The sequence below is a fragment of the Thamnophis sirtalis genome, unplaced genomic scaffold, assembly GCF_051295495.1.
Source record: "Thamnophis sirtalis isolate CommonGarterSnake01/CBP01778 unplaced genomic scaffold, rThaSir2_p1.2 scaffold_1, whole genome shotgun sequence".
Classification (NCBI taxonomy): Eukaryota; Metazoa; Chordata; class Lepidosauria; order Squamata; family Natricidae; genus Thamnophis; species Thamnophis sirtalis.
In genome coordinates this window covers 27482788-27508164 of record NW_028261381.1, presented here as the reverse complement: position 1 = coordinate 27508164, position 25377 = coordinate 27482788, and the positions used below count along the sequence as shown (strand labels likewise).

The window sequence follows — 25377 nt, the reverse complement described above, 5'->3', positions numbered from 1 at the left end:
ACTGCTCACTGCCAGCAGTTTGATCCTGACTGGCTCAAGGTTGACTCAGCCTTTCATCCCTCTGAGGACAGTAAAATGAATGAGGGCAAGAAGCTGTAAACTACTTAGAGATGGATATAAAGCACCATGAACCGGTATATAAATCTAATTGCTATTGCTATAAGCAAACAACTTGTATGTTGTTGCTAAGATAATAGCATAGATGGGTTCATGTACTTACTTGATTCAATGGATACTTCATTGATTGTTAATTAGATTCATTTTTGTGAGGTTTTTAATCCGGAGTCAGTTCTGTACCCTTACTGTAAACAGTATTAATTTTAACTATTTTTTTCTCTCCACAGTATACTGTGGAGGACAAGGAAGAAGCCTCTCTGAGCAGTGTAGGAATCCCTAAACTCAAGCGTTCCCTAGGCAGCCTGTTTTTCCACAACAGCAACAAAGCAATCCTTGTGATCTCCTGGCTTAAAGCACATCACTATGAGAAGGCCTCTGGATTTTGCCATTTGCTAAATAAAGTCAATAAACAGTATACTGTCTAATTTGATTTTATTGTTTTTAATGATTGTAAGTAGTTTTAGGGTCTTTCTGAGCCAAAGAGAAAAAGATAAAGATTTCCTGTCAATTGTGCCTGATTATAGGGCATGGTGCTCATCTCCGCTTCTTAGTCGAGGGAGCCAGCGTTGTCTAAAGACAATTTCTCTGGTCATGTGGCCAGAATGACTGTATGCCAAAAGCACATGGAATGCTGTTACCTTCCCACCAAAGTGGTACCTATTTATCTACTCACATTTTCATGCTTTCAAATTACCTACCCACAATTACATGCTTTCAAACTGCTAGTGGGCAGAAGCTGGGGCAAGTAACAGGAGCTCACCCTGTTGCATGAAGCTCGGGTCTCGAACCCGGGCACTCAGCTGACAAGTTCAGCATCTTTAACCGCTGAGCCATCCTACCCCTCTTTCTGAGCCAAAGAATGAGACAGGAAAAAACCAGATGGCATCAAATGCAGCAAAAGAAAAAGGGGGCTTTCTAGGTGCATCAATATTTCTGTCTATCTCAATATCATCTACATCTCTATCATCTATCTTGCCCTCTGTCTCTATCACCTCTATCTCTGTTTCTTTACTGAACAAATATGTTTTCAATACAAGATTTCCTCCTTAAAGTGGGATACAAGTACATTAATAAAGAACAAGTAAAGAAAACTCTTGTGCTGCTATATTTTGGTATTCAGCCGGTTTGGACCAGTTCGGCCAAACCAGTAGCGAAAATTGCGGGTGGGCCTGCCCACCCATTCCGGCTTTATGCCATCTTATTTAGGCATGTTTTTGAGGCTGGACATAAGCGCAGAGGGTGCATGTGTGAGCAAAGCGCATGTGCAAAAGGCTGGGCACATGCACAGAAGGGATATGCATGAAGCAAGCGAGTGGGTGCACATGGGGAGAACTGGTGGTAACAAAATGTGAAACCACCATTGTCCGCAAGTACAAATGCTTTAAGTTGTAACTGAAGTTGCTTCTGTTGTTCAGGATAGCTATTGGTTGATATTATCTCCTATTCATAACCCTATAGTTTCCCTGGAATCTGGAAAGAAAAGAAACACTCTCTATAATAGACCCTTGTTGCTAACAGAATAATTTGCGACTCCATAATATGGTTACCAAATTGACAAAGTTCACATATATGGGGAAAAAAACATAAAACACACTCAGGGCTATGAATTTTAAAAAGATGAGACCAATTGTGATCCAAAATCAGCAGACTTGTTATCTTACTCTATAAAAGTCAATGGAAACCATAGCAAAGAACACCAGCACTTATTAGGCATAGCCTGCCCTGGTCCCCGAGCTTTTAAAAAAAAGCCACTTTATTTTCCTACAAATGGGAGTTATCAAGTTCTTCCAAAAGGAAATTCCATCGACGTGGGACTGATGTATCTCATTCTGATTTTCGGACCTGAGCTATACATTAGAATCTACTGCATAGTTTAAATGAACACTGTAGCATACCTGGTGAGTTGAGGTTCTCTTTTCATAGGACAAGCGACCTCCCCTTCTGATGCTGTCTTCCGATTCAGACTTCGGATACCTCTCTGCTTCTTCCTTATCTTCTGCTTCCGAGAGCTCTTTCTGCTTCTTTTTTTTCCTTTTGTTCCTTCTGTCTTTGGCACTCTTTGAGCTTAATTTAGATGCCTCCGAAGAACTTTCCAAGAGCTCCCCCAATCCACCCACGCCGCTGAAATCTCTGGATGCTACTGATGCTGCTGCCACAGCTGCTGTTGTCTGTTGTGTTACAGGATCAGGTAGTGGGTATTACTTGGATTAAAACATTCATCATCCTTGTAGAGAATTCCATTATTATTCCAAAGATACAAGTCACAAAGCAATTTCATTAAATACTAACATCAATAATGGATGTCTTCTTTGGAATGAAATAGAAAGGGAATACACAAATGAAGGCAAATATATGTATACCAGGATAATATTGCAGGATCCAATCTGGGTCGGTCCCCAGGACCAGAGGTCCAGTCTTCCGAGCTTCCGGACTCGTGCTGGAGTCCATCTTCATAGAACTTCTGTCTACCAGGATGTATACATAGACAGTATACTTTCTTTCTATAAGACAAGTTCCCTGAGGGTGGGCTCCAGCACAAGTCTGAAAGCTCGGAAGACTAAATCTCTGGTTCTGGTGACTGATCCAGATTGGATGCTGCAAAGGTAATACAGTTTTCTGCAAAGATGTGAGTACAGCAGTCCCTAATGTTTTTAATAAGGTTGCTATTAAGGAAGTGGGTTTTTTTAAGACCGCTTTGCTCCAGGACCTAAATTTTGATTAAGAATTTGGAAAAGAAGGACTAGGGGAGACATGATAGCAGTGTTCCAATATCTCAGGGGCTGCCACAAAGAAGAGGGAGACAAGCTATCCTCCAAAGGGCACATGAGGGCAGGACAAGAAGCAATGAGTGGAAACTACTAATCGAGGAGAGAAGCAATTTAGAACTAAGGAGAGATTTCCTGACAGTTAGAACAATTAATCAGTGGAACAACTTGCCTTTAGAAGCTGTGGATGCTTCATCACTGGAGATCTTCAGGAAAAGACCAGACAGCCACTTTTCTGAAATGTTATAGGACTTCCTGCTTGAGCAGGGGATTGGACTAAAAGACACCCCCCCCCCCACAAGGTCCCTTCCAACTCTGGTGATGTTCCATGTGCTACGATTGCAGTTGCCTTTATTTTGGCTGCTGGGTCACCCTGCCCTGTTTCTTTAGCTGTCAATCTAGTCTTCAATCATTGCAGCTATTATATAAATATACCATTTGTCATTTACTTCAGCATTAGCTACTAATTTGTAAATGCTCCAACACTGGAAGTTTTAAAGAAGATGTTGGATAACCATTTGTCTGAACTGGTGTAGGATTTCCTGCCAAAGCAGGGGGTTGGACTAGAAAACCTCCAAGGTCCCTTCCAACTCTGTTATTCTATTTCTAAGAAGGCAAAACCTAACTGGCAGAGGATCTGCTTTGTGTGACGAGTTTGATCCTTTGCCTATCTAAAGAGGCAGAAAAGTCTCCATGCAGAGCTTGCTGTCAATAATGCTGAGCTAGATGGACTAATAGCTCTCTCTGCATAAATTAGCTTGTTCAGAGAGGCTGCTAACTCACAATCACCTCTAGAAACATCTGCATAGGATTTTTTTGGGGTAATACAGCAGATAATCCCACCAGCTGTTCAAGAATCAGTTGCTGTCAAAGTTTGTACCTCTACTGCTTCCACTGTGTTTTGAAAGCTTCACAGATGCCAAAGTAAACTATTTTCACCTACTGCATTATTTTTACATTTTCTTGAATGCCAACACTGCGCTTATATAAACTGCTTTCCACATCTCTGACACCAGGAGGTGAGAACAACTATTGTATACATAAACATGAACTTCAGTCATGTCGGGGATCTCAATCACATATGAAAAATGTCTCAGTAAAAAGCCCACTGTTACATTCCCTTAGCTATAGAGAGTATACAGAATACAATTCTTCCCCTATTCCCTACAAGAGCCATGTTCAGCTGTGTCATTAAGGACTTCAGACAAGGTAGAAGATGAAACTGCATGCAGTTTGTTGTATTAACCTCCTGTCCAGTCCAGGATAAGCTCTCTACAACCTCCACACATTTAGTTGGCAGGTGAGAAGAAAAGTACTCCGGGGTGAAATTCAGCAGGTTCTGAATTTTGAATAGTTCGGAGAACCGGCAAATACAACTTCTTGCTGGCCCCAGAGTGAGGTGGGAATGGAGATTTTGCAATATCTTTCCCCCAGGAGTGGGGAGGGAATGGAGATTTTGCAGTATCCTTCCCCTGCTATGCCCACCAATCCACGCCCACAGAACCAGTAGTAAAAAAAATTGAATTTCACCACTGAAGTATTCCCTTCTGCAGGAATGCAAGTAGATCTCCACTTATGATTTGAAAGTCTGGTGACAGATTACACTGAGATCTGAACTCACAATCAAGCATATATGAATTCAGGATTCCTTTCACGATCTTGCTTGAATGTGTGAAGCTAGAGAAATCCAAGTAAGTATTCCCACTTTTCACATTGTTCAAAATTATCATGCAAATGCCTAACTAGAACTACTAACTGGCCGCAAAAATAAGACTTTTTATAAAAAAAATAAATGCTTGTGCTCTAACCAAACAATTTAATTGTTAGAATAGACTGCCTTAGGCATTACTTGGATAATCTTACAAAATCAATTCAGTAAGAATGGGAGACACTGTTTCAGTCTCAAGTGGGAAACCATAAAGAGGGTTCCAGCTGGATGGAGGTATAGATTCAACAATGGACCAAGATGACCGCCCCCCCCCCCCTTTGCATTCCCACACTCTCACTATCAATTTATTTTGTTTTTATTTCATTTATTTAGAAATTTTATATTGCTGCCTATTCGCACATGGCAGCTCAAGGCGGCTTACAGGAATATAAAAAACATCATATATAAAAAATAAAACCAATAGAAGAAAATAATCAAATAATCAATTAATAAAATAGTATAATCCCCCCCACCCCAGTGACAACACATCACACAAGCCATTTAATGGGCTCCATCCCACTCTGGGTTGATACCTGGTACCATCTTTCTCCAGCTGACTCCAGCAAGTATTGTTTAGCATGTTCCTGATAGCACACAACGGCAAAGGCATAAGACTGCAGAGATGAGGTATTATGTCACTGGGATGGCCCTACAGCCCTTTATGGATGGCAACAACACTCCTTATTGCTAATTACGGGATATTTTGATTTAAGCTGCTCAGAAGCACTGGAATGAAAAGGTCCAGTATAAACAACTCCTATGACAAAGGAAGAGGGAGCATATGAAATCAGTGTGGCTCCATCTCTTCCAGGTTCTGGTAACTGGCAGCATAATGTGCATCCTATATTTTATTTATTATCTAGTGAAACACACTTAGATAAAAATCTGCATTTAATACATCCCCGCACATTTCAGCAATTTCAAAACAACATTTTCTAAAAGCAAGCTTACCTGAGCCTCTTCTTGCTGTTTTTTCAGCTGTTCCAGCATCTGCTGGAACTCTGCCTCTTTCTGCTCAGCTTCTTCCATGGTGGCTTGATTCTGCTCTTCATAAGCCATGGCAACAACAGCCAGGATCAAGTTGATCAGGTAGAAAGAACCCAAGAAAATCACCAGGACAAAAAAGATCATGTACGTTTTGCCAGCAGCACGTAGAGTCTGGGAAAGTGAGTTGAAGAAAGAAAGACAAACAAACAGAACAAGGACTCATCTATCTGATTTTAAAAATTCAGTTTTAGTTATTAAAAATCACTGGTATTTTACGATTACAATCATAAAACTACAATGGCATACCAAATAGGCGTAATAAGTTTCAATTCTTTGTTGCTAACGTAAAAGATAGTTACACTAAAATAAATCAGCAGCAAGACTGGTGCTTTTGTCCCAACATCATACATATTAATCTTGCCTCATGACTGTTCTCACCAGTTGGTAAAGATTTTCCCAGAAGTCCTGAGTCATCAGCCGAAAGAGTGACAAGAAGGCCCAGCTGAAGGTGTCAAAGCTTGTGTAGCCGTAGTTGGGGTTTCTACCAGCTTTTACACACATGTATCCTTCTGGGCATTGGCTATGAAAAGGAATTGCATTGAGTATTATTGTTATTTGCCCTTTAAAAATATTTTCAAATATGACATTTTAATTCTAACCTGAACCATTTATTTTCTATTATGTTCCGGATCGTGACTGAATGTACAAAACTGGGTTCAGCTCAGGGGTGGGTTTCAACCAGTTCGCGGCAGTCCCCGCGAACCGGTTGGTCAGCGAACCCGGAAGTGAGTAACTTCCGGGAACGGCGAAGGGCCCACCCGCCCGCCCGCGTTTCTTACCCGGTTTTGACGAGTTCTACGCTTCCACATATGCGCAGGACGCATACAGCGCCTGCGCAATCCTCCAGGAGCAGCTGGAGCATCGCACAGACACTAGTACGCATGCGTGTGCTTTGCGTGTGCACGAGGACGCCACCGGCCCCGTTCCAACCAAACCGGTTGGAACGGGGCGAGAAACCCACCCCTGGTTCAGCTGCACTTTACATCTCACTGAGATCAAAGGACATTTTAGTGCTATATAACTAATATTCCGTTCATGCTGAGATAGCAAGAGAGCTGTTTGCCAGAAGATGCCATGACGCACAGATCCCACAGACTCCTGAGTCCATACTCCAGCGTGAGTCTGAAAACTCAGAAGACTAAACCTCTGGTCCCAGTGACAGACCCAGATTGGATCCTGCAACATTATCCTGGGACACGTATATTTGCCTTCATTTGACAGACTTGATCCCTTGATTGCTTTTATTTCCCTTCTCTACTCTTCCTTATTAGATCTTGTAGGCAACTGCTTGAATTTCAACGTCCAGAGTTTTTAGCTAGTTAACTTTTGATTGAGGATTAACAGCTCATTAATTTCAAAGACACCTGTCCTAATTACAAAAAAAGATTTTGCATTATACATGTTTTGTATACAACGGCACCTGATCTAGTGGCCAATGTCTCTAATATTGGACCAGGGCACTTGCTTGATCTGAAAAATACTTAATCTTAATCTCAAAGCTATCTGAAATTAGTCTTTACCTCGTGATAAAAAGATTATAGCCAAAATAATAATAAGTATTGTTAGCCTTTACAAAACTAGAATTCCTGGTCATTTTTATTTCTTTAGAAGTAACTACATATTTTCTGCTCCTACGTATTTTAAACAACGTTGGCAGACCAACTGCGTGATAAATAATTTGGCAATCTTTCTAGAGAAATTTTGATATGCTCACAATTTTTTTTTAAATTTTAAAATACATTTCAAAAATTAATCCATTGATTACCAAAGTGCTTTGCAAACATTTTGGTTTAAATAATTTTGGATTATTTAAACCAAACATTTGGAATATTTAAGCCAAATATATATTTTAAATAATAGATAAGAGCGTGCACTTATACTTGAATAAATCCATTACCAGTGCATAACTAGGAGTCTGCTAATTTCTGCTAGCATTATCTTGTTAGGTAATTACATTACATTAGGATGATCATTCTAATATCCACAATCATCTCTTATGCTCATAAGATGTCCTACTTCTCACAGAGTAGCTCCTACAGATCCTGGAGCATGTGAGGTTAACTGTTTCCTAACTACTGTATATTTTGGAGTAGAAGACGCACCCTTTTCCCTCAAAAAAGAGGAAAAATCTGGGTGTGTCTTATACACTGAATACAGTATTTTTTTGCCTCCTGAAACTCCGCTCCCTTCACCAAAATGGCCGTGCATAGCTTGTAAGAGGCTTTCAGAGAGCTCCTGGGGGCTGGGGAGGGCAGAAATGAGCAAAAAATGGACAATTTTTTGCCCAATTTTGCCCGCCCCCCAGTCCCCAGGAGCACTCTACAAGCTTCCTAATGGTCATTTTTGCCCCCCCCTTCCAGGAACACTCTACAAGTCTCCTAAGGACTATCCATGCCCTTTTTTTGAACAAAAAAATGGGTCAGATTTTGCAAAAAAAAAACCGGGCCATTTTTGGGAGGTTTGCAGAGTGCAAAAACTTTTTTTTTAAAAATTGTCTCTTCAAAACCTTGGTGCGTCTTATACTCTGAAAAACACGGTACATTACAATAGTATGGAATATAGTGGGTTATTAAACATTCTTACCCAGCATCTGAGCTATTACCACAAAGAAGTGCATCTCGCTGTCCTTCCAAAACATAAAAATGACCTGATTGAGAAAAGAAAAAACAATTATGGTATTATAGATCCATAAGCATCAGAAGTATCAAATAAAAATGCTACAATTAATTAATTAAAACAATGTGTGATAAAGAAAACTCTTTTATGGAAGTTATGGATTATTGCTCCAAATGCTATTTTTTTGCTATCATTTTTATTATTGTTTTACTTAATTATTTTGTAAGCTTCTTGGAGTTTTGTTTGAATTAATCAGCAAATAAATTAGAACAAATAAAATATATCAGTTCAAACTTTATTTTATTTTAAAAGTAAACAAGGGTTTCTCTTTCATAGGTTTAGATGGTCATTGTTAGACACACTCTACTAATTGATTCAAGTACATAAATCTGTATCATTGTATGTATAAAGAAATCTTAAATTACAATCCCATGCCCAATTTTTAGGAGTTAGCCTTACTGAATTCAGTAGAGTATATGAGAAAGGTGAATACTAAAGGTGCTTTTTTTCCAAAAAGCAATTGAATTTAATTTTTTGCTTTGAAAACATTTTACTTCTCATCTAAAAGGCTTCTTCAGTTTTAAGTGACTAGAGGAAAATGGAAGGATTTATACTCTTTGCAGCTCATCTGGTTGTTAGTTCTCTGAGGGTACTGTGGTCATTTTGGGGTTTTATCATTTATCATTTGGAGATTAATCAGAGTACAAATAGTGATGGAGCCTTCTTGGGATTGCTGAAAGGACTACTATGTAAACAGAAGAGAGGTGGTGTTGTATCCTTCCCCCTATGTTGAGAGAGGACTGTTCAATCTTGATGTACATGTTTAATGTTTAATGTTTAATAATTTACATGCCACCCAATCCCGAAGGACTCCAGGCGGCTTACATAAAAACAATTTAAAAGAATACTAAAAAAAATTTAAAAGATAGAAAGACAAGGCAAGTTAAAAGACACAACATGCACTCAACCTTAGTGGGGCTGGACCTCATTCAAGAGGTCAACAGCCCCAGGCCTGCCGGAAAAGCCAGGTCTTAATAGACTTTCGGAAAGCCGCGAGAGTGGGGAGGGGCCTCTTTAATCCCTCCTTCAAACCAGTGGTCCTCTCTCTATCTAAAATGTGGGCTTCACTGTCTATAAAAGAGTGACCTTTGTCTTTCAAATACAGATGGACTGTTGAATCTTGTCCTGATGGGTTTGTTCTCCTGTGTTGTGCCATGCATTTGTGAAGTGGTTGTTTTGTTTCCCCAACGTTCAGGTCTGTACATGTCTCACTGCATTGCACTACATATACTACATTGCTCAGTTTGTGTCTGAGTATTTTGTCCTGAGGATGGACAAGCTTCTGCCTTAATGTATTCCTGGGTTTAAGGTGGGCACATATGTTGTGTTGGTTCAAAATCTTCCTAAGTTTTCAGATATTCCTGCAATGTATGAAATGATAGCGTAGCTTTATTTGTTGTTTTCTTCTTTTGTTATGAACAAGCTCTGCTGGATCTTTTCTAGGAGAATTTTCAACCAAGTGGGTTCAATGACTTTCAGAGAGCTGACAAATAACGCCCAGAGTACTAATGATCAGATGACTGCAAAGAATGTAATATAATAGTAATATAATCCCTTCCCTTCCAGAAAGTTAGAACTGCAGAAGCTACTTGGATGAAAAGTGAAATGTTTTCACAGACCAAAAACAAAAAACAAAAAAACACACAAGAAAGTCCAGTTGCCTTTTGGAAAAAACATTTCTGGGACAACCATGACCTGAATGATTGAGAATCTCCATAGACAAGAAGGGTGAATGCTTCTTCCAATGACAATTGATGCCCTTTAATTGTGTGTATTAAAGTAAACACACACAAAATGAACATTTAGTTTTATTAATAGGAGGGAGTTCAGTGAGATATACACCTGGATAAATAATCAGAGTTCTATACCAATTACGATTACATCCCTAATTTATTATTTTAGCTTTTTAGAGATCATTTAATTAAATCCATAAAAGTTAAGCATTTATCTTTTAAATCCATGTTAAACTCTTAGCTGTCTGCAAACAGTCAAAGAGGAGACAAATAACCTGGGTCATGATAACATGATACAATTTCACCATTATCACTTCATTGTGATTTTTATTCACAACAGAACATTAAGAGTTTTTAAAATGCAAGTTTTATTTGCATGAAATTATGTCAAATGATGTCAGTATGCTAAGGTCAATGGAAAAGAAAGGAGATGGTTTTTAACAATTAGTTGAAAATCAATTAGTAGAAGAATCCCTGCTAGACACAACCAATAATATACATGGTTATATATTTTTCCTCTATATACCAATTATATTAAAGCATCCTTACTTTCATCCTCAATGTATTCCTCCCAGTTAAAAGTGGTCACTGTCATATTTACAAAGGTATCATTGTCTCCCTCCGTGCTATTGAAGTGGGAAGTGATGTTTCCTTCTAAAGTGGAATTGTCCAATGGCCACAGCAAGCATTTATGCCTCAGGTTCCCCATGAAAAGTTGGAGCCCTATTAGTGCAAATACACTCAGACAAAACACCGTCAGGATCATGACATCTGAGAGCTTCTTCACAGATTGAATGAGGGCCCCTACAATTGTCTTCAGGCCTGCAGGCAGAAAGGACCAAAAATGCTGATCAGAGTGTGTCAAAAGTTCTTCCATTCTATTTACGATGCCATGCAGCCACAACTATGTCCCATTTGTGAAACAGTGAAGCTTTATGAACAGCATTAGCACTTGTGAAAATGTATGAAGAAAAACCTTCTGTAATAGGGGTCTCCAACCTTGACAACTTTAAGACTTGTCGACTTCAACTCCCAGAATTCCTCCCCCAGCTTTGCAAAGAGTTGAAGTCCACAAGTCTTAAAGTTGCCAAGCTTGGAGACCCCTGTTCTATAAGGTATACAAGATGAGGTGGACTGCTTCCCTTTTTTGTTTAAAAATGGCATATTCATTTAAGGAAGTCCATTTTTAAAATTATTCTCCAAAAAAGTGGAAGCAGAGTGGTGAGATCCTAGGTGATGACTATCTTGACATTTATTTAATAATCTCTTCTTGGCAGTGACGTGCGGTGAGGTTTATGGCTGGTGAGGCAGTCCTCTCCCCCAACCCCCCATTGACTAAAGCACTTTCTTTCACCCGCCTGTGCTCACGGCAGCCCACTTGAACTCTGCCACGAGCACAGGCGGGCGAAAGAAAGTGACTTTCGCCCGCCTGTGCTGGTGGGCTGCCGTGAGCACAGGCGGGCAAAAGAAAGTGCTTTAGTCAGTGGAATGTCGTGGGAGAGAATGCCTGAGCATTGCATTTATTAAAGAAAAAAGCAACGAAAAGAGAGCGTGGGGTGGGTGGGGGGCATCAGAAACAGAGAAAGAGAGGAGGAAGAGTGAGAGTGATGCTGCAGCTTTAAACAGAATGACAGAGTTGAAGCCTCTAAAAAATGCGCCCTCTACTATGAGGCAGGAGAACTGCGTGCCTCAACTACCTCAGGATTTTTTGGGCTTTTAACTCTCGCTTAACTCTGCTCGAGCGCCTAAAAAGTCAGACTAGATGAGGTATGCAGTTCTCCTGCCTCATGGTAGAGGGCGCTTTTTAGAGGCTTTTTTAAACAGGCAGTCATTCATGGTGTGGCAGCAGCTAGATAGCCTAACCTCAGCACTCGCCTTTTCCCATTTACATTTTTTTTCCTTTTCATGATTGACAGTGGTGAGGCTGTGCCTCCCCTGCCTCCCCTGACTGCACGTCACTGCTTCTTGGTCTTTTGGCTAAGATCAGGCATAATATATTCAATGAGTATATGTCTCTATCATTTATTTTTTATTTTAAAAATTATCCCACCTTTTTTTTTTCTTCAGTTCATTCATATGTCTTGACATATTGGGATAGAAATTCCTGGAATTTCCGGGCCAGCATGCTGGCTAAAAATTCTGGGAACTGAATACCCGATGTATGTCAAATAAGATTTCTATAACATCTTATGGTCATTCAAATCGGAACATGCAGTAGGATCCTGTCCTTTTATGTTCTCTCAGGAATAAATCTCACCATGTTTTTTGGGAAGTCTTCTAAATGTGTTTAAGATGACACATTTAAACAATATGTAAAAAATATGGCAATACAAGAGCCATATATTAATAAAGCTTTCTGTTGTGCAAAAAAACAAACCACACCTTAAATGCAGCAGCATCAACATAAAGCAAACCCAGAACCAAAATAAAACATGTAAGCTGTGCATTTTGTAGGTGTCACATGCAATTGTTTTTAAAACTCAAAGGCTGACTTTGCAAATCAAAATAAATGTTACATTTGAAAAGGCAAAGATCTTCCGTTTCCTGCCTTTTAGTAACATTAGCAGCTATCAGCAAGACTTATCTACAAAAAAAGTGGGTGATTTCCATGAAACAAAGAAGTCAGCCTCTGGTTTTAACCTAGCTCTCACCTGGAATGACTGATATTGTTTTCAATGCCCGGAGAACTCTGAATGTTCTCAACGCTGAGACATTGCCCAGGTCCACAAACTCTGTCACATATCTGTAATAGGGGAGTTCACATACAAACACAATGACAACACACAAAAAACAGCTGGAAATATCAGGGGCCTGAACCTTCGTCAAGCCACTCCTTACCTGGAATTACAGAAATAGTTTTCAAAGCTCTCAATACTCTGAAAGTTCGAAGAGCTGAAACATTGCCTAGGTTTACAAATTCTGTTACATACCTGTAGAATTAAACCACAGTTATTCAAAGTTGAGGCAGAGCTTAGGCTTATTACTTGGTGTTTTTTCATGAAGGCCATTTAGATAATTTGTCCTTTTGCAGCACCCATCAATAAAATTCCCCTATTTAATGCCCTTCAGCCTTTAGCCATGCTGGCTGGAAACTATGGGTGTTGACTTCCTAAATCATCCTATTAAATATTTAATTATTTGGATTTTGGATTTTGGATTTTATTAACATTTATAGGCCGCCCTTTTCCCTGAGGGGACTCAGGGCGGCTTACATAAAATAGGGAGGGGAGGGGTTATCATTTCTAAAATGTAAAGAAACAATTACAATATTAGGTAAGCATTTGCATTTTTACTGAAATGCAAACTTCACTTTTGGCAGAATGTTGTTTATTCCAGGGAATATATGCCTCTTGATGAGATACACTCTTGCACCAATTTCATGTCCATTATAAAGTTTTTTTTAAAAATAAGTATAGTACAGTACTTACGCCATCAAAATGACACTGAAGTCAAGCCAATTCCAGGGATCTCGAAGAAAAGTAAACCCTTCTAAACAAAAGCCCCTTGCAAGGATTTTTATAAGTGATTCAAAGGTATAAATTCCAGTGAATGTGTACCTGGAAGCATGCAGATGAAAATTGAAGAATGTTGAATTCCATTCTCTCCTTAATTTTCCCACAGATTTAATACTTAGGAAAAAATACAACTTTAAAATAAATAAATAAATAATATAATATAATGTTGTGGCCCAGAAGGTGCCGTTGGAGCTGCCACCAGACTCCAACAGCAAGGGGCCCTATGAGTCGGCTTTGGAGGAGGTGGAGGATCCTGGACAGGGTTCCGACTCCGAGCAGGGCGCAGAGAGACTGGTTGGCCACCAGGTGGCGCCTGAGCCTTGGACCAGTGGGGAGGAGACAAGGGAGAGTGATCCAGAAGCCAGCAGTGAGTTGTTCCTGGGTGCACGCCATCAAAGAGCTACTATGCATCAGGAACAATTACGCAATTACAGGAGGTAATTGCACTCAGTTGATGGTCATTGGGCTCCTCTCCAGACTATAAAATAGACTGCTTGTGACACACCCTTCTTGCAGAAGTCAACACTTTGACTAAAGAGAACGTAACTACCTTGGCAGGCTGAATTGCTGCCAAGGTTTGTCTGAATTGCTGCCAAGGTTTGTCGGACTTGCTGCCAAAGTCCTTATCTGTTTGTTTTGCTTTCAGCCACCGAGATTCTGGTCTTGCTAATTAAAGTACATTCTAGTTAAGCTTGTCTTGGCTTTCGTTACTGAACGGAGGAGGGGGTCAGAACAATATAATATAATATAATATAATATTATACAATATAATATAATATAATATTATACAATATAATATAATATAATATAATATAATATAATATAATATAATATAATAATCTCCCCCAAATGTTCAATAGTATAACTCTCTAGTGAGATCAGATGAAGATAACATACCTTATTAATATATTTTTGTATTTTATTTTGACCTAGCAACAATAATTTAAGATACATTGGATGGCTGTGTCCATGATCCACTGACATCACAGCTAAGGTTGTGTTGACAAATACATAAATCAGCCTCTCAGTATATATTATAGTAGAAAGTTGAATATGTAAATACATTATAAGTTTCACTTCTTGTTTCTAGAAAAAAGTTTTTAAAAATCCAGTTTCCCTTTAGGAGTGAACATGCCTTACATAAGCAAGCAAACATGTTTCATGTATCAGAAAATCAACTTTCTTGCTATTCCTATATAAATAGCTCATTCTCTGAATGTCCATTTTTATGAACACCCACATCCAAGAGCTGGTGCCTGGGCAGTGGGGGAACCTCAGATTTGCATAAATAATTTATTTATGAAACATATGCGCTTTCCACCCCAGTCAAAAACAACTGTCAGCGACTCACAATATAAAACAATCCTACATAAAAATTAAAAATACAATACTGCAAAAATAGAAATAGGATACAAGATCCAACAAGAATCAAATTAGGGGAAGATTATCTGAAGAAAGCTCTCTTTACAAACATGGAGAGAGGAAAATCAACCCAGAGAGAGCCAGCCTGACTTTTACATGGGCAGAAAAGCAATGGCTTCAGCCCCGGAACTTTCCAGAAGCATGGGATTTGGTCTAGTTTTGCTTTTGTTTCTGTTTTGGGGTGGAAAGAAATAATGAACGTTAAAATAATGAATGTTTGATTGTGGCACTTTCAGGAGACTACAAAAAGGGGTGGAAATAAAGGACCTTAAAAAAAAGAGTATGCTGTAGTAAGTTAGCCGAAATTCTGAAGAAAGTATGAGGCATTTTGGGGACCTTTGTTACAAGATCCATTGTAACTAATTCAGTTTTTCTTTTCCTTTTTCCACTCTGACTCTACAACCTCCTTTCCTCTTCTCTCCTTAAGCTGTTTTTGAATATGCACAGCAATGCATACATTCTGCTGAATAGGCAGGGATTGTGAGCACAAAAGGAGAAGCGTGATTACTCAGCTCTTAAAAAAGATGGGCCACAATGAGCATTAAGGCATCATTTGAATGGCCCCGAAGTAGTAGTATAAATAAGGTGGGCCAAACAAAAATGAATGGTTAACTACTACAAAGGAGAGGATGGCCAAAGGAAAGGAAAATCGAATGCAGTAAAAAAAGAATTTAGTCAAGCTGTAAGGGAAGGAGGTTATCACTGCCATAATCTCAGCAACTTTAATCATAAAAGGGGCAGGTTTGTGGAAACTAATGCTGGTCTGAGGATCTAACTAGGATTGATGTCATTCACGGAATTAACAAGCCACTATATGGCCTCTTAAAAATAATTTGCAGGCCCAAGTTATGGAAATAGCTTTTTTTAAAAAGCTGATTTGTTGGATAGCCACCTGGGACAGTAAATCTATTTGCTGTATTTTTTTAACTCCAAAGTAAGAGCAAATGTGTATATGCGGATGCACCGCAACTGTAGCTGGAATGAAAGTGTTGAAGTCATATCACGTATGCAATCCATGATACTTGTTCTGCTCTGTAGACTCTTAGTATGGTTTCTAATTGTCTGAAGGTCAGCCTGTCTATGAGTGTCTAGGCTTACCTTCAATCACTAGAAGCATGTTTTTTGAGGAAACCAAAGTCTGCCATTTGGAGTTTCAAGGAAGGATATAAATCCAAAGTCACACATTTATCACTTTATTTATAAACTAATCATAATCAAATATAATTATATTGAACTATAAATATAAAATTAGATTTAAAAAGTCAAAGTGCTATTGCTATAACTTCATTTACAAACCAATTTAGAGTAAAGGAGGCTGCTCATTAAAATCTGCAATTGAAAATACATAAAAACAAAGACAGCTTATATAGATTTTAAAAGAGTTTGACTTACTCTACATTCTTCGTCCATTCTGGAGGATTACTCATGGTCATAAATACACAGTTGGTCAAAATAGTGCACATAATAAGCATGCTGAACAATGTAAAACTCAAGTTAAGGAAAGATGGGCCTTTTATTATTATTTGTTTATTATTAATATTTATTATTATAAGCCATCCTTATTTTCTCTGAAACAATCCCGCAAAGACACTAATTACAAAGCAGCACATGCTTTGTATTAAGAGAACTATCATAGGCAGATTGTCACAGACCATGTGGCTACATATCAGCCAATAATAGCAAGGAGACTCTATATGCCAGCACAATCTGCTGCCCATAGCTGAGTATTTTCCTTGTACTGGAGAATTGGATTATATGAACCAGCCATATATTTGTTGCACTGATATCTCAGTAGCATTTGTGATATTTTATTCAACAAGCCTCTACTACATTCTAAATGATGCCAATTTAGCATAAAATTGCCAAGGCCATAATGTCACTGAGTTATAGTTTTTCTAATTACAACTTCATCACTTTATTTAACTTTCTGAATAAAAGTTATTCCCATAACTAATTATTCTTTATATAGCCAAGACAATAGATACCCATTAAAAAGAAGAATCCAAACACAGAGTTTCCCCTCCTCATTCCCCTCAAAACATTCATCCTTCTTCATCCCCACCCCCACCGCAATTTCCCTTTTGTGACTATGTTATGCTCCTTATGCCACCTGGTGCAGATGATACATTTCATGTCTCCTGAGATACGTAATTATTCCAACAGTATTCTTTCCTTTTAATGACATGAACAAACATAGAATGCATTAGTACAATTAATAGAAAAAATACTATGGTACTATTAAGCATTTAAGCAATGCCAAACATTTAGATTTGTAATCTAAATATCATGAGAGAGAGAAAAATATTTGACCAGGAGCTTTAACCCAGTTTATTCTAAATTACTGTTCAAAACATGGCTTTAAAAGACTTTCATTTCTGACCTTAGGGGTAAAGATAGTAATTATTTTTAAAAATAATATTGGAAAAACAATTGAACTTTCATTTGTGACATTCAGCTGGAAAAGGATATGAATGTACCAAAATTTTAATAGCAATTTTTCTGAGAGGATTAAAAGGGGTTAAAATGTACAAGGCAGATGTGGCACTGAATCGGAAAATTGTCTTCCCTCTATTCAACACAATGAAGGTCTGTGGAAAAAAACACACAAAGAATAGCTCAGAATATTCTCATCAAGAATACATAAATAGTGTGCTTCCTAATTCTTGATACTGTTTTGATTTTGAAGAAAATGTAGCACTTTATATTCAGAACCCAGATTCAAATAAGTTAAATTAAAGGTGTTGGGTTTTTGTTGTTCTTGTTATCACAATACCTATGATTATTATCACTGCTAACTTTATTGTCCATTTGATTGTAGCACAATTTCTTACATTGAAAAACAAATTAATTGTTTATAGGACAACATACAAATTTTAACACATAAATAAAAATGATCAGAATCATATAAAGTTCATATTTTTTTCCATCAGCGCAACACCACCATCACACTTTAATGAATCCAGAAGCATAGGTAAATATTCTCATATTCAGTAAATAATCTCTTTTTTATTATTGTGTATGAGTAAGAAAATCTATGAACTGGAACAGGCTTGCCCAATGCATCATTGTTCAGATGCTGACTAGAAATTCTGGTCGTTGCAGATCTGGAGAGTACCAGATTGGAGATGTTTGACCCGAAACATGGTGCAACGCATAAGGAAAACTGTGTGGTTTGTAACTCGCAACTACAAACTTGTAAAGTGACACATAATTGTATCTCTGTAAGAAAAATGGGCTATGATGATATAATAATGTCCATTCAAATGTCATATACCACCAATTTTCAGAGGCTGACTCAGAATGGCTATCGTTGTGGGAGGAGGCTGAGTCACTGGGAACTCTGCACAGTAGTAGACTCTACAGCTGGGAAGTATTGTAATCTCTCAGCTAAGGAATATCTACCAAGAACCATGGGTAATGATATTTCTTAGTATTAACTTTAAAGAGCATTCCATCTTGGACCAAACAGCTAAATGTCTACTGTATTATGGTACGTTTCATGGCTGGAGGAACAGCAACTCCAATGAACTCATGAACTTGTGATGGGCAACCTTCACCTGCTGCAGTAACTTATTGAGACTGCACTTACTCTGACTAGTTCGTCCTTCAAAATAACTTACTTTCCCCCTGTCTTGCTGTTGAAGCAACTTTATCATAGAACCTTCTTGTCACACTGTTCCACAACTCCCACACTACTATCAGTTAAGGTACAGAAATGAGTTTAGCTATTACGAACAAAACAGATCTAGTGTATATAAACAGAGAGAAAACCCACTCCCTTCTGGCACTGATGAAGTGATCTAGTTGGGTAATGAAACGTCTTCAAGAAAACAACAAAGCTCAGAGACATCAAGATCTCACAGATCTGGTTTATGTTTGAAACCTCTGTCTCTTCTCTTTCAAGTTTGATTCCCATTCTCTAGCTTTTCTCTTCATTTCTTTCTTTCAGATTCTGTTTTTCTGTAGGATATGAATTCTGGCAATAAGAAGTAGAGATATTCAGTTTTATCAGTGGCAGGTCTGGGACAGGTCTGTTCACTCTATGGGTCCTACTTAAAATCAATGAGTTTTATTATACTGGGAGTCTGTATTCTTAGCTGACCCTATAGTTATTGTTGTTTTTTTTTAAAGAAAATATTTTATTATTGCAAAAGGAACTATGCAAAAGTAGATCAAGAACAGATAAGCAAGATGCTATAGTGTAATTAAATATATATGCATTACAGGTAGTCCTCGAATTACAACCCAAAATTTATGTTGCTAAGTGAGATATTTGTTAAGTGAGTTTTGCCCCATCTTACAACTTTTCTTGCCAAATTCGTTAAGTGAATCACTGCAGTTGTTAAATTAGTAACATGGTTGTTAAGTGAATCTGGTTTCCTCATTGACTTTGCTTGACAGGAAGTTGCAAAAAGGAATCACATGACACTGGGACACTGCAACTATCATAAATGTGAGTCAGTTGACAAGCATCTGAATGTAAATCACATGGCCATGGGGATGCTGCAATGGTGATAAGTGTGAAAAATGATCATGAGTCACTTTTTTTCAGTGCTGTTGTAACTACAAATTTGTAAGTCAAGGACTACCTGCATATAAAAAGTGTTCTATAGTGTACAACTTTCTTTCATCCCCTCCAACCATTAACTTCTACTTAGATCATTGTACTTTGCTTTAAATTTTTATAGTTGTTTATATTTATTTAACTCATTTTTGTAGTGATTTTTAATCAAGATCGCTCTTTTCTTTTTTTCCAGCCCTAGGGCCAGTTCTGCATAAATATAAAATGGGAAGCCCACGATAATGCCCATAAAGCTTTGTTGCAAATATTTTTCACATTTTTTTTCTGAGTGCAAATTGAGAAAGACAAGCTTAAGTTAATACACACTGAGAACATCAAGTGTTCCCAAAACCTTTGCAAAATCCAGCAAATATTATTAAAAATCCAGCCAATCTGAATTAAAACTCACTTTTTTATTGCTATAGTAAGGGTCCAGGTCCTCCAATGGTTCGGACCCCATTCCAGGAGGAATATCGCCATATATAAAGGGAAGTGTTTTTCCTGCTTCCAAGTCACTATTTGGTTTTGGCCCACTCTCATCATCGTTATCCGTATGTTCTTGTTTGGGCCTTTTCGCTTTCTCTTCTGTGCACCGTTTTTCAATAGCTGCAAGAGATTCTCTAGTAAAAAAGCAGAAACTGTCAGGTCCTGGTGGTACCAGCAGTGTCTGTGCCATTTTTTCATCCTGCACATTGAAATTACTTTTAGCCTATTGCATAAGAATGACCTGCAAAAAACCAAGGTGAAATAAAAAATAATTAGAGAAATAGACAGTGTTAATATAACGCATATAGGTAATATATATAAATAATCAAACACAGATACCTGCACACATATACACACAAGCCCTTTGTATTCCTCATCCCAGTACCACTATTAATCAATCCTGCCTCTGCTTAGCTTCTGAGCCAAGGCCAGATCAGCCATATGCTGTTACCTGCTGAGGGACATACATGGATGGATGGATGGATGTGTGTCTTTACCCTATGGAACAAGCTGTATGACTTAAATAATCCCTAAAATGTTGTTGGAAGAGAAGAAATTGCCTAAGAGTCTGTAGAGCTTCTCAGTCATTCAGGTCATGGTTATCCCAAAGGTGCTTTTTCAGGAGGAAACTGAAGTTTCTTTTGTTTTTTTTCTTTTGAAGACATTTCGTTTCTCATCCAAGAAGCTTCTTCAGCTCTTACAGGATAGTGGGGAATGGGAGGATTTACATTCCTTGCAGACAGATGGTCATTTGCATCCTTTTAGAGAGTCGTTGAAGCACTTGGAGGTTTAGCTGTGTCCTCAGGGTCACCTGAATAATGCTCCTGGTTCCTGTAGTTTGCAATTTTTCCCCTCTGGAAATCAATTCCTAGTCCCACACCATTCATGTCTTGGGACTAGATCAAATTCCATTCTAGAGCCTTCTAGAGTACATACTCTCCAGAGTTACTCGTATCAATGAACAAGTCCCATAGGGTTGTCAAAAGACAAGCAGCATCTTAAATCTCTCTGTGTATATAATGCTAACTGCTATTTAACTTTTTGAAAAGATTGAAAAGCATAAGAAGTCATGACTTCATGAAACAATCCTCTAGCCCTGAACACTTCCCCATTCTAAGTGCTGATGGCTTGAGATTTATTGACTGATGACAGGGCAGTACAGACATTATGACTAGGTATTAGCCCTTGCTCTTTCTTCTTCCGGCCACCCTATTTGAGTAGTTTAGAAAGAGCATGGCCAGAAGAAATAAAATACCCTGCATCTGTGATGAGGATGTGGGGGGAAAGGGCTGGCAACCATAACAGTGGGAAGAACCAATTGCCTAAAAGGCAATTTGAGATTTAAACCAGCTCAAGGTATCAACCATTCTAGTAGGGAAGGGGAGCAAGAAATCTAACACAAACGGCTTATGTGGATATCAGAATGGGGAAGTTTGGAACAATTGCCGAGACAAAAATGAAACATTTAGACGTAAACGTTTTACGTTCTACCTTTTTGATTTCTGAAACTGTGCCACAGAATTTCATGTAAATTCTTAGGGTGGAATATGCAGCAGCTCTGAACTACAACATCTTTCTTTCTTCCAGAGGGAAAATGAATTCATGGAGTCCCATCCTTAACAGCGGCTGAAACAGAACACTTTCCCAGTCAGTGGATTTTTTTTTTTTAAAAAAAATAGCTTTTCAATTAATAGCAAAAAACAGAAAGAAAAAGAGCAAAACACATAATAATGATGGAGGAACATACACTGTTAAAGAGAAGAGGCAAAAACCCCCACATAAAAGGTATAGTTGTGGGTTGTTTTCCTTTTAGCTTGCTCTTTGTTATGGGACTATTTTGAGCAGCATTTGATTCAGGCGAAAATTAACCATTATTCATTTTTCTAATCTTTTAAAGAACTACTATCAGTTATGTTTCACCTATCTTTTTTGGTTGAAGATTTAAAAATTAAAAAATATAATGCAATAATTTGTTGAAAGCGGGTGTAGGGAAGGGATTCCTACTACATATGGAAAGATGGAAAAGAAAGAAATCCTCAGCAAATACCAGTTATTTAGACATTTTGATAAGAAACCTCAAACAGCAGTTTTGAAAAATCTAACATAAATAATGATTTGCTGTCAAAATCAGTATGTAAACTTTGAACCCCCCAAACTTTTATTGTTCCTATTAATGTTCACCTCCTTTCTTTCTTGCTCCATGGTCCAACAGTTTTACAGCTTTCATAGTCTGTTTTTCTTTTATTCCTGCCTTACTTTATAGAATTTCCTGTCTGCTTGTTCTTCCCTAAATGCTGGCAGTTCAAATAATTTTCTCCCAGCATTAAAAAAAAAGTCAGCTAGAAGATTTTACCTCCTTCCGAGAATTTCTGATTTACCGTCACCATTCTGTGAAGTGCCTCATGCTATAAATAGTGTAGTAATTTTATAGCAAATTGGAACAGGCATGTACAATACCTTAAAGAACATCTATTCTCACAATCAATATTCAGAGATGCATTATATTTAAGACGGAGAAAACTTTCAGATAAATAAAAATCACATTTAACAAGTCCCAGTATTCCATTTAAATAACAGTACTCATCTTTGCACTGAAAACTGCAATATTTAATCTAGCTATAGATGTGATTTCACTTCTTTTCAGCCTTGTTTTTTATTATGTGTCCTGTTCTTGAATGAAAAAGCATATATATTTAGACTGTTCTACTTTGGGAGGCGAGAATTTTATTTGTACATGAAAAGCATGATTATTAATCTATTGGAACTATAGGCTTCTATTATAACAAGGCAATGCAAACTCTCTCTAGAAAGGGGCTGAGGAAAAATAATCCCTATAATTCAAGTTCTAGCAACTTGAATTTATGTATTTATGTCCTGCCTTTATTGTTTTACAAATAATTCAGGACAGCAAACATATCCCACACACCTCCTATTTTCCCCATAATAATAGCCCTGTGTTATGGGTTAAGTTGAGAGTGACTGACCAAGGTCACCCAAGGTCATAATAGCTAAGGCGGGACTAGAACTCTCTAACATTTTATGATACTAAGGAGTCCAGGTGCAAAATAAAAGTTGGCTACTTTGCTTTCTGCATGTTCCTTTCCTTCAAATTCCTTAAAGTCCTTGAAACAATTTCTTCTGAAAGTATTCTCCAGCACTACTGCCTTGGAGTTACAGAAGTTGATGCTGAACACAACTTGAAGGTACTAAATTTAGAAAAGCTATATTAATGGTATTAACCTATGCTGCCTTCCTTCCAGTGAGTGTGGTTGAGAATCATTCCACAGATTGACTGAAAATGCAGCTGAATCTCCATTTGAATTTGCCATTGTTTACACGGAGAAATGAAGTGGTTTTCATCATTTTTGGATGAAGAACTATCACAGATAGCAAAGCTTTAATAAATGCGTTCTTTTTTCTCAAAAAAGCAGGTGGAAAAATAGCTTGATGTTTGTATAAATCTGTAGTTGCAATTCAATATTAAATTATATATTAATGTTGCTTGGGATAGGAAAAACAGAACCACTGGATTTTCCCCCTATTAGGGTGCACATCCAGCTAAGATTATGAAGTCCATATTTCTTCAAATACTAGCTTGATTTCTAATGCAAGCTATGTGCACTTACTTAAAAAGCAATATGGCCAATTAAAAGAATGGCAAGAATGACATCCATTTGAACTCCTTCAATCACCTTAGATAAGCAATGTGCAATTTCTTTTTTCCTGTCTGGACTAAAAGGAAGCTACAGTAATTTGTGCCTGTGAACCAAATCTGCACTGCAGAAGATGAAATCACTTTATTTATATTTAAAGTCATGATGAGAATGGCATGAGGAAGAGAATCAGGAACACCAGTGTTAACCTGACCCAGAGAAAATCTATAACAATAAAAGCAATTAGAGAGCCGGTTTGGTACAGTGGTTAAGTTGGCAAGCTAAAAGTTGGAAGACAATGAATTTTGTTTATAAGTTCTAGTCCTACTTTAGGCCCAAAACCATATAAGGGACTTTGAGCCCATCTGCATAACTCTTTCTTAACTATAGGAAGAAAGCAATGGCAAATTATTTGTGAAAATCTTGTCAAGAGAACTGCAGCCAGGGGTGGGTTGCTGCCTGTTTTACTACTGGTTCGCAATACACATGCTTGCTTCATTCATGTGCACGCCAGACACATATAATGCGTGCGTGCGCTGTTCAATGTAAATTGTTCTTCACGCATGCACAGAATAATTTACAGTGAACAGTGCATGCGCAGTCACTAAAACCAAAATGGCGGTGGTCAAGCGGTGGTGAGGGAACCGGTCCAGGGGCGTGGCAGGCCTGGGTCGCTGCCAGTTCTGCGACCCAGGCCTGAACTCCACTTAATTTTATTTTAAAAATCCAAGTTTAATATTTTTATTTTCCATTGGACTCATAAGCACTCCATTCTACAGCTAAGTTATCAACCAATGTCATATATCTATGGGCCTGAAGTCTGAGTTGTCCATAATTTTTCAAGCCCCTGTTCTTTTAAAGAATTTGAATAAATCTGAGAAGTACATGAGAAACATTTTACTATTCTCCTCTTATGATCCTTCCTTTCTAGATATCCTTTACTGCTATTATCAACATTAACCCTTTGTCTATTGGCAAATGTTATGGATGCATTTTTAACATTCAGTTGAAATATTAATCTGCACACCCAGATAAGTCAGTTTCTCATACAATGTTTTGACTGTTTATATATAGGACTTTTATTTTGCTCTTCAGGCAAATAAATTGTCTCAGTGGGGCTTTGAAAATTACAGCATTATAATGATGGAATGAATTAGTAAGCAGGATCCCTATATAGCTGAACAATGAATAAAAATGAATTTGTATCTAATTCCTACAAATCAGATGATGATGATGATAATGATGATGATGATGATAATGATAATGATAATAATAATAATAATAATAATAATAATAATAATAATAATAATAATAATAACTCCGCCGTTGCCGGTCCCAAGCCCGGATGAGAAAGGAGGAAGGTTGGGGTCAGGTTGGCATCTGGTCCCGTAAAAAAAAACCAGCCAACCCATACAATATGGTGAAAAAAACAAATAAGAATTCCATACCGCATCGGTCGTCGCGCGGGTTAACAAGGGCCGCGGTGGATGTTGGGGTCCCTGGACATCCGTCGACAAGTGGGCTACAAGTGGACCAGCCAACAAAACGACAAAAATATAGTGCAGATGAAAACCGTGCCATAATGGCCTGTTACTACAACTCAGAGCCAGAAAAAAGAGGCTATTTAAAGAGAATGTATGAATTATGGAAACAACAATATCCACATTCAAATGTTAGTGAACAACGACTAGCAG

General features: G+C 38.0%; 1 protein-coding gene across 3 annotated transcripts in view; it reads right to left on the bottom strand.

The window, feature by feature from the left end:
• LOC106551485 (sodium channel protein type 3 subunit alpha) overlaps window positions 1-25377 on the bottom strand; it is a 90722-nt gene that overhangs the window by 52879 nt on the left and 12466 nt on the right. The window contains exons 2-12 of one of the 3 annotated variants that reach the window (XM_087717666.1): window positions 21522-21656; window positions 19954-20271; window positions 17454-17571; window positions 16376-16466; window positions 13475-13603; window positions 12885-12976; window positions 10596-10868; window positions 8221-8284; window positions 6016-6157; window positions 5542-5748; window positions 2013-2285 (exon numbers count right to left, since the gene is read on the bottom strand). In XM_087717666.1, coding sequence (XP_087573792.1) covers window positions 2013-2285; window positions 5542-5748; window positions 6016-6157; window positions 8221-8284; window positions 10596-10868; window positions 12885-12976; window positions 13475-13603; window positions 16376-16466; window positions 17454-17571; window positions 19954-20220 — 1656 coding nt within the window. In that variant the 5' untranslated portion in view covers window positions 20221-20271; window positions 21522-21656. 3 annotated transcript variants of the gene reach the window in all.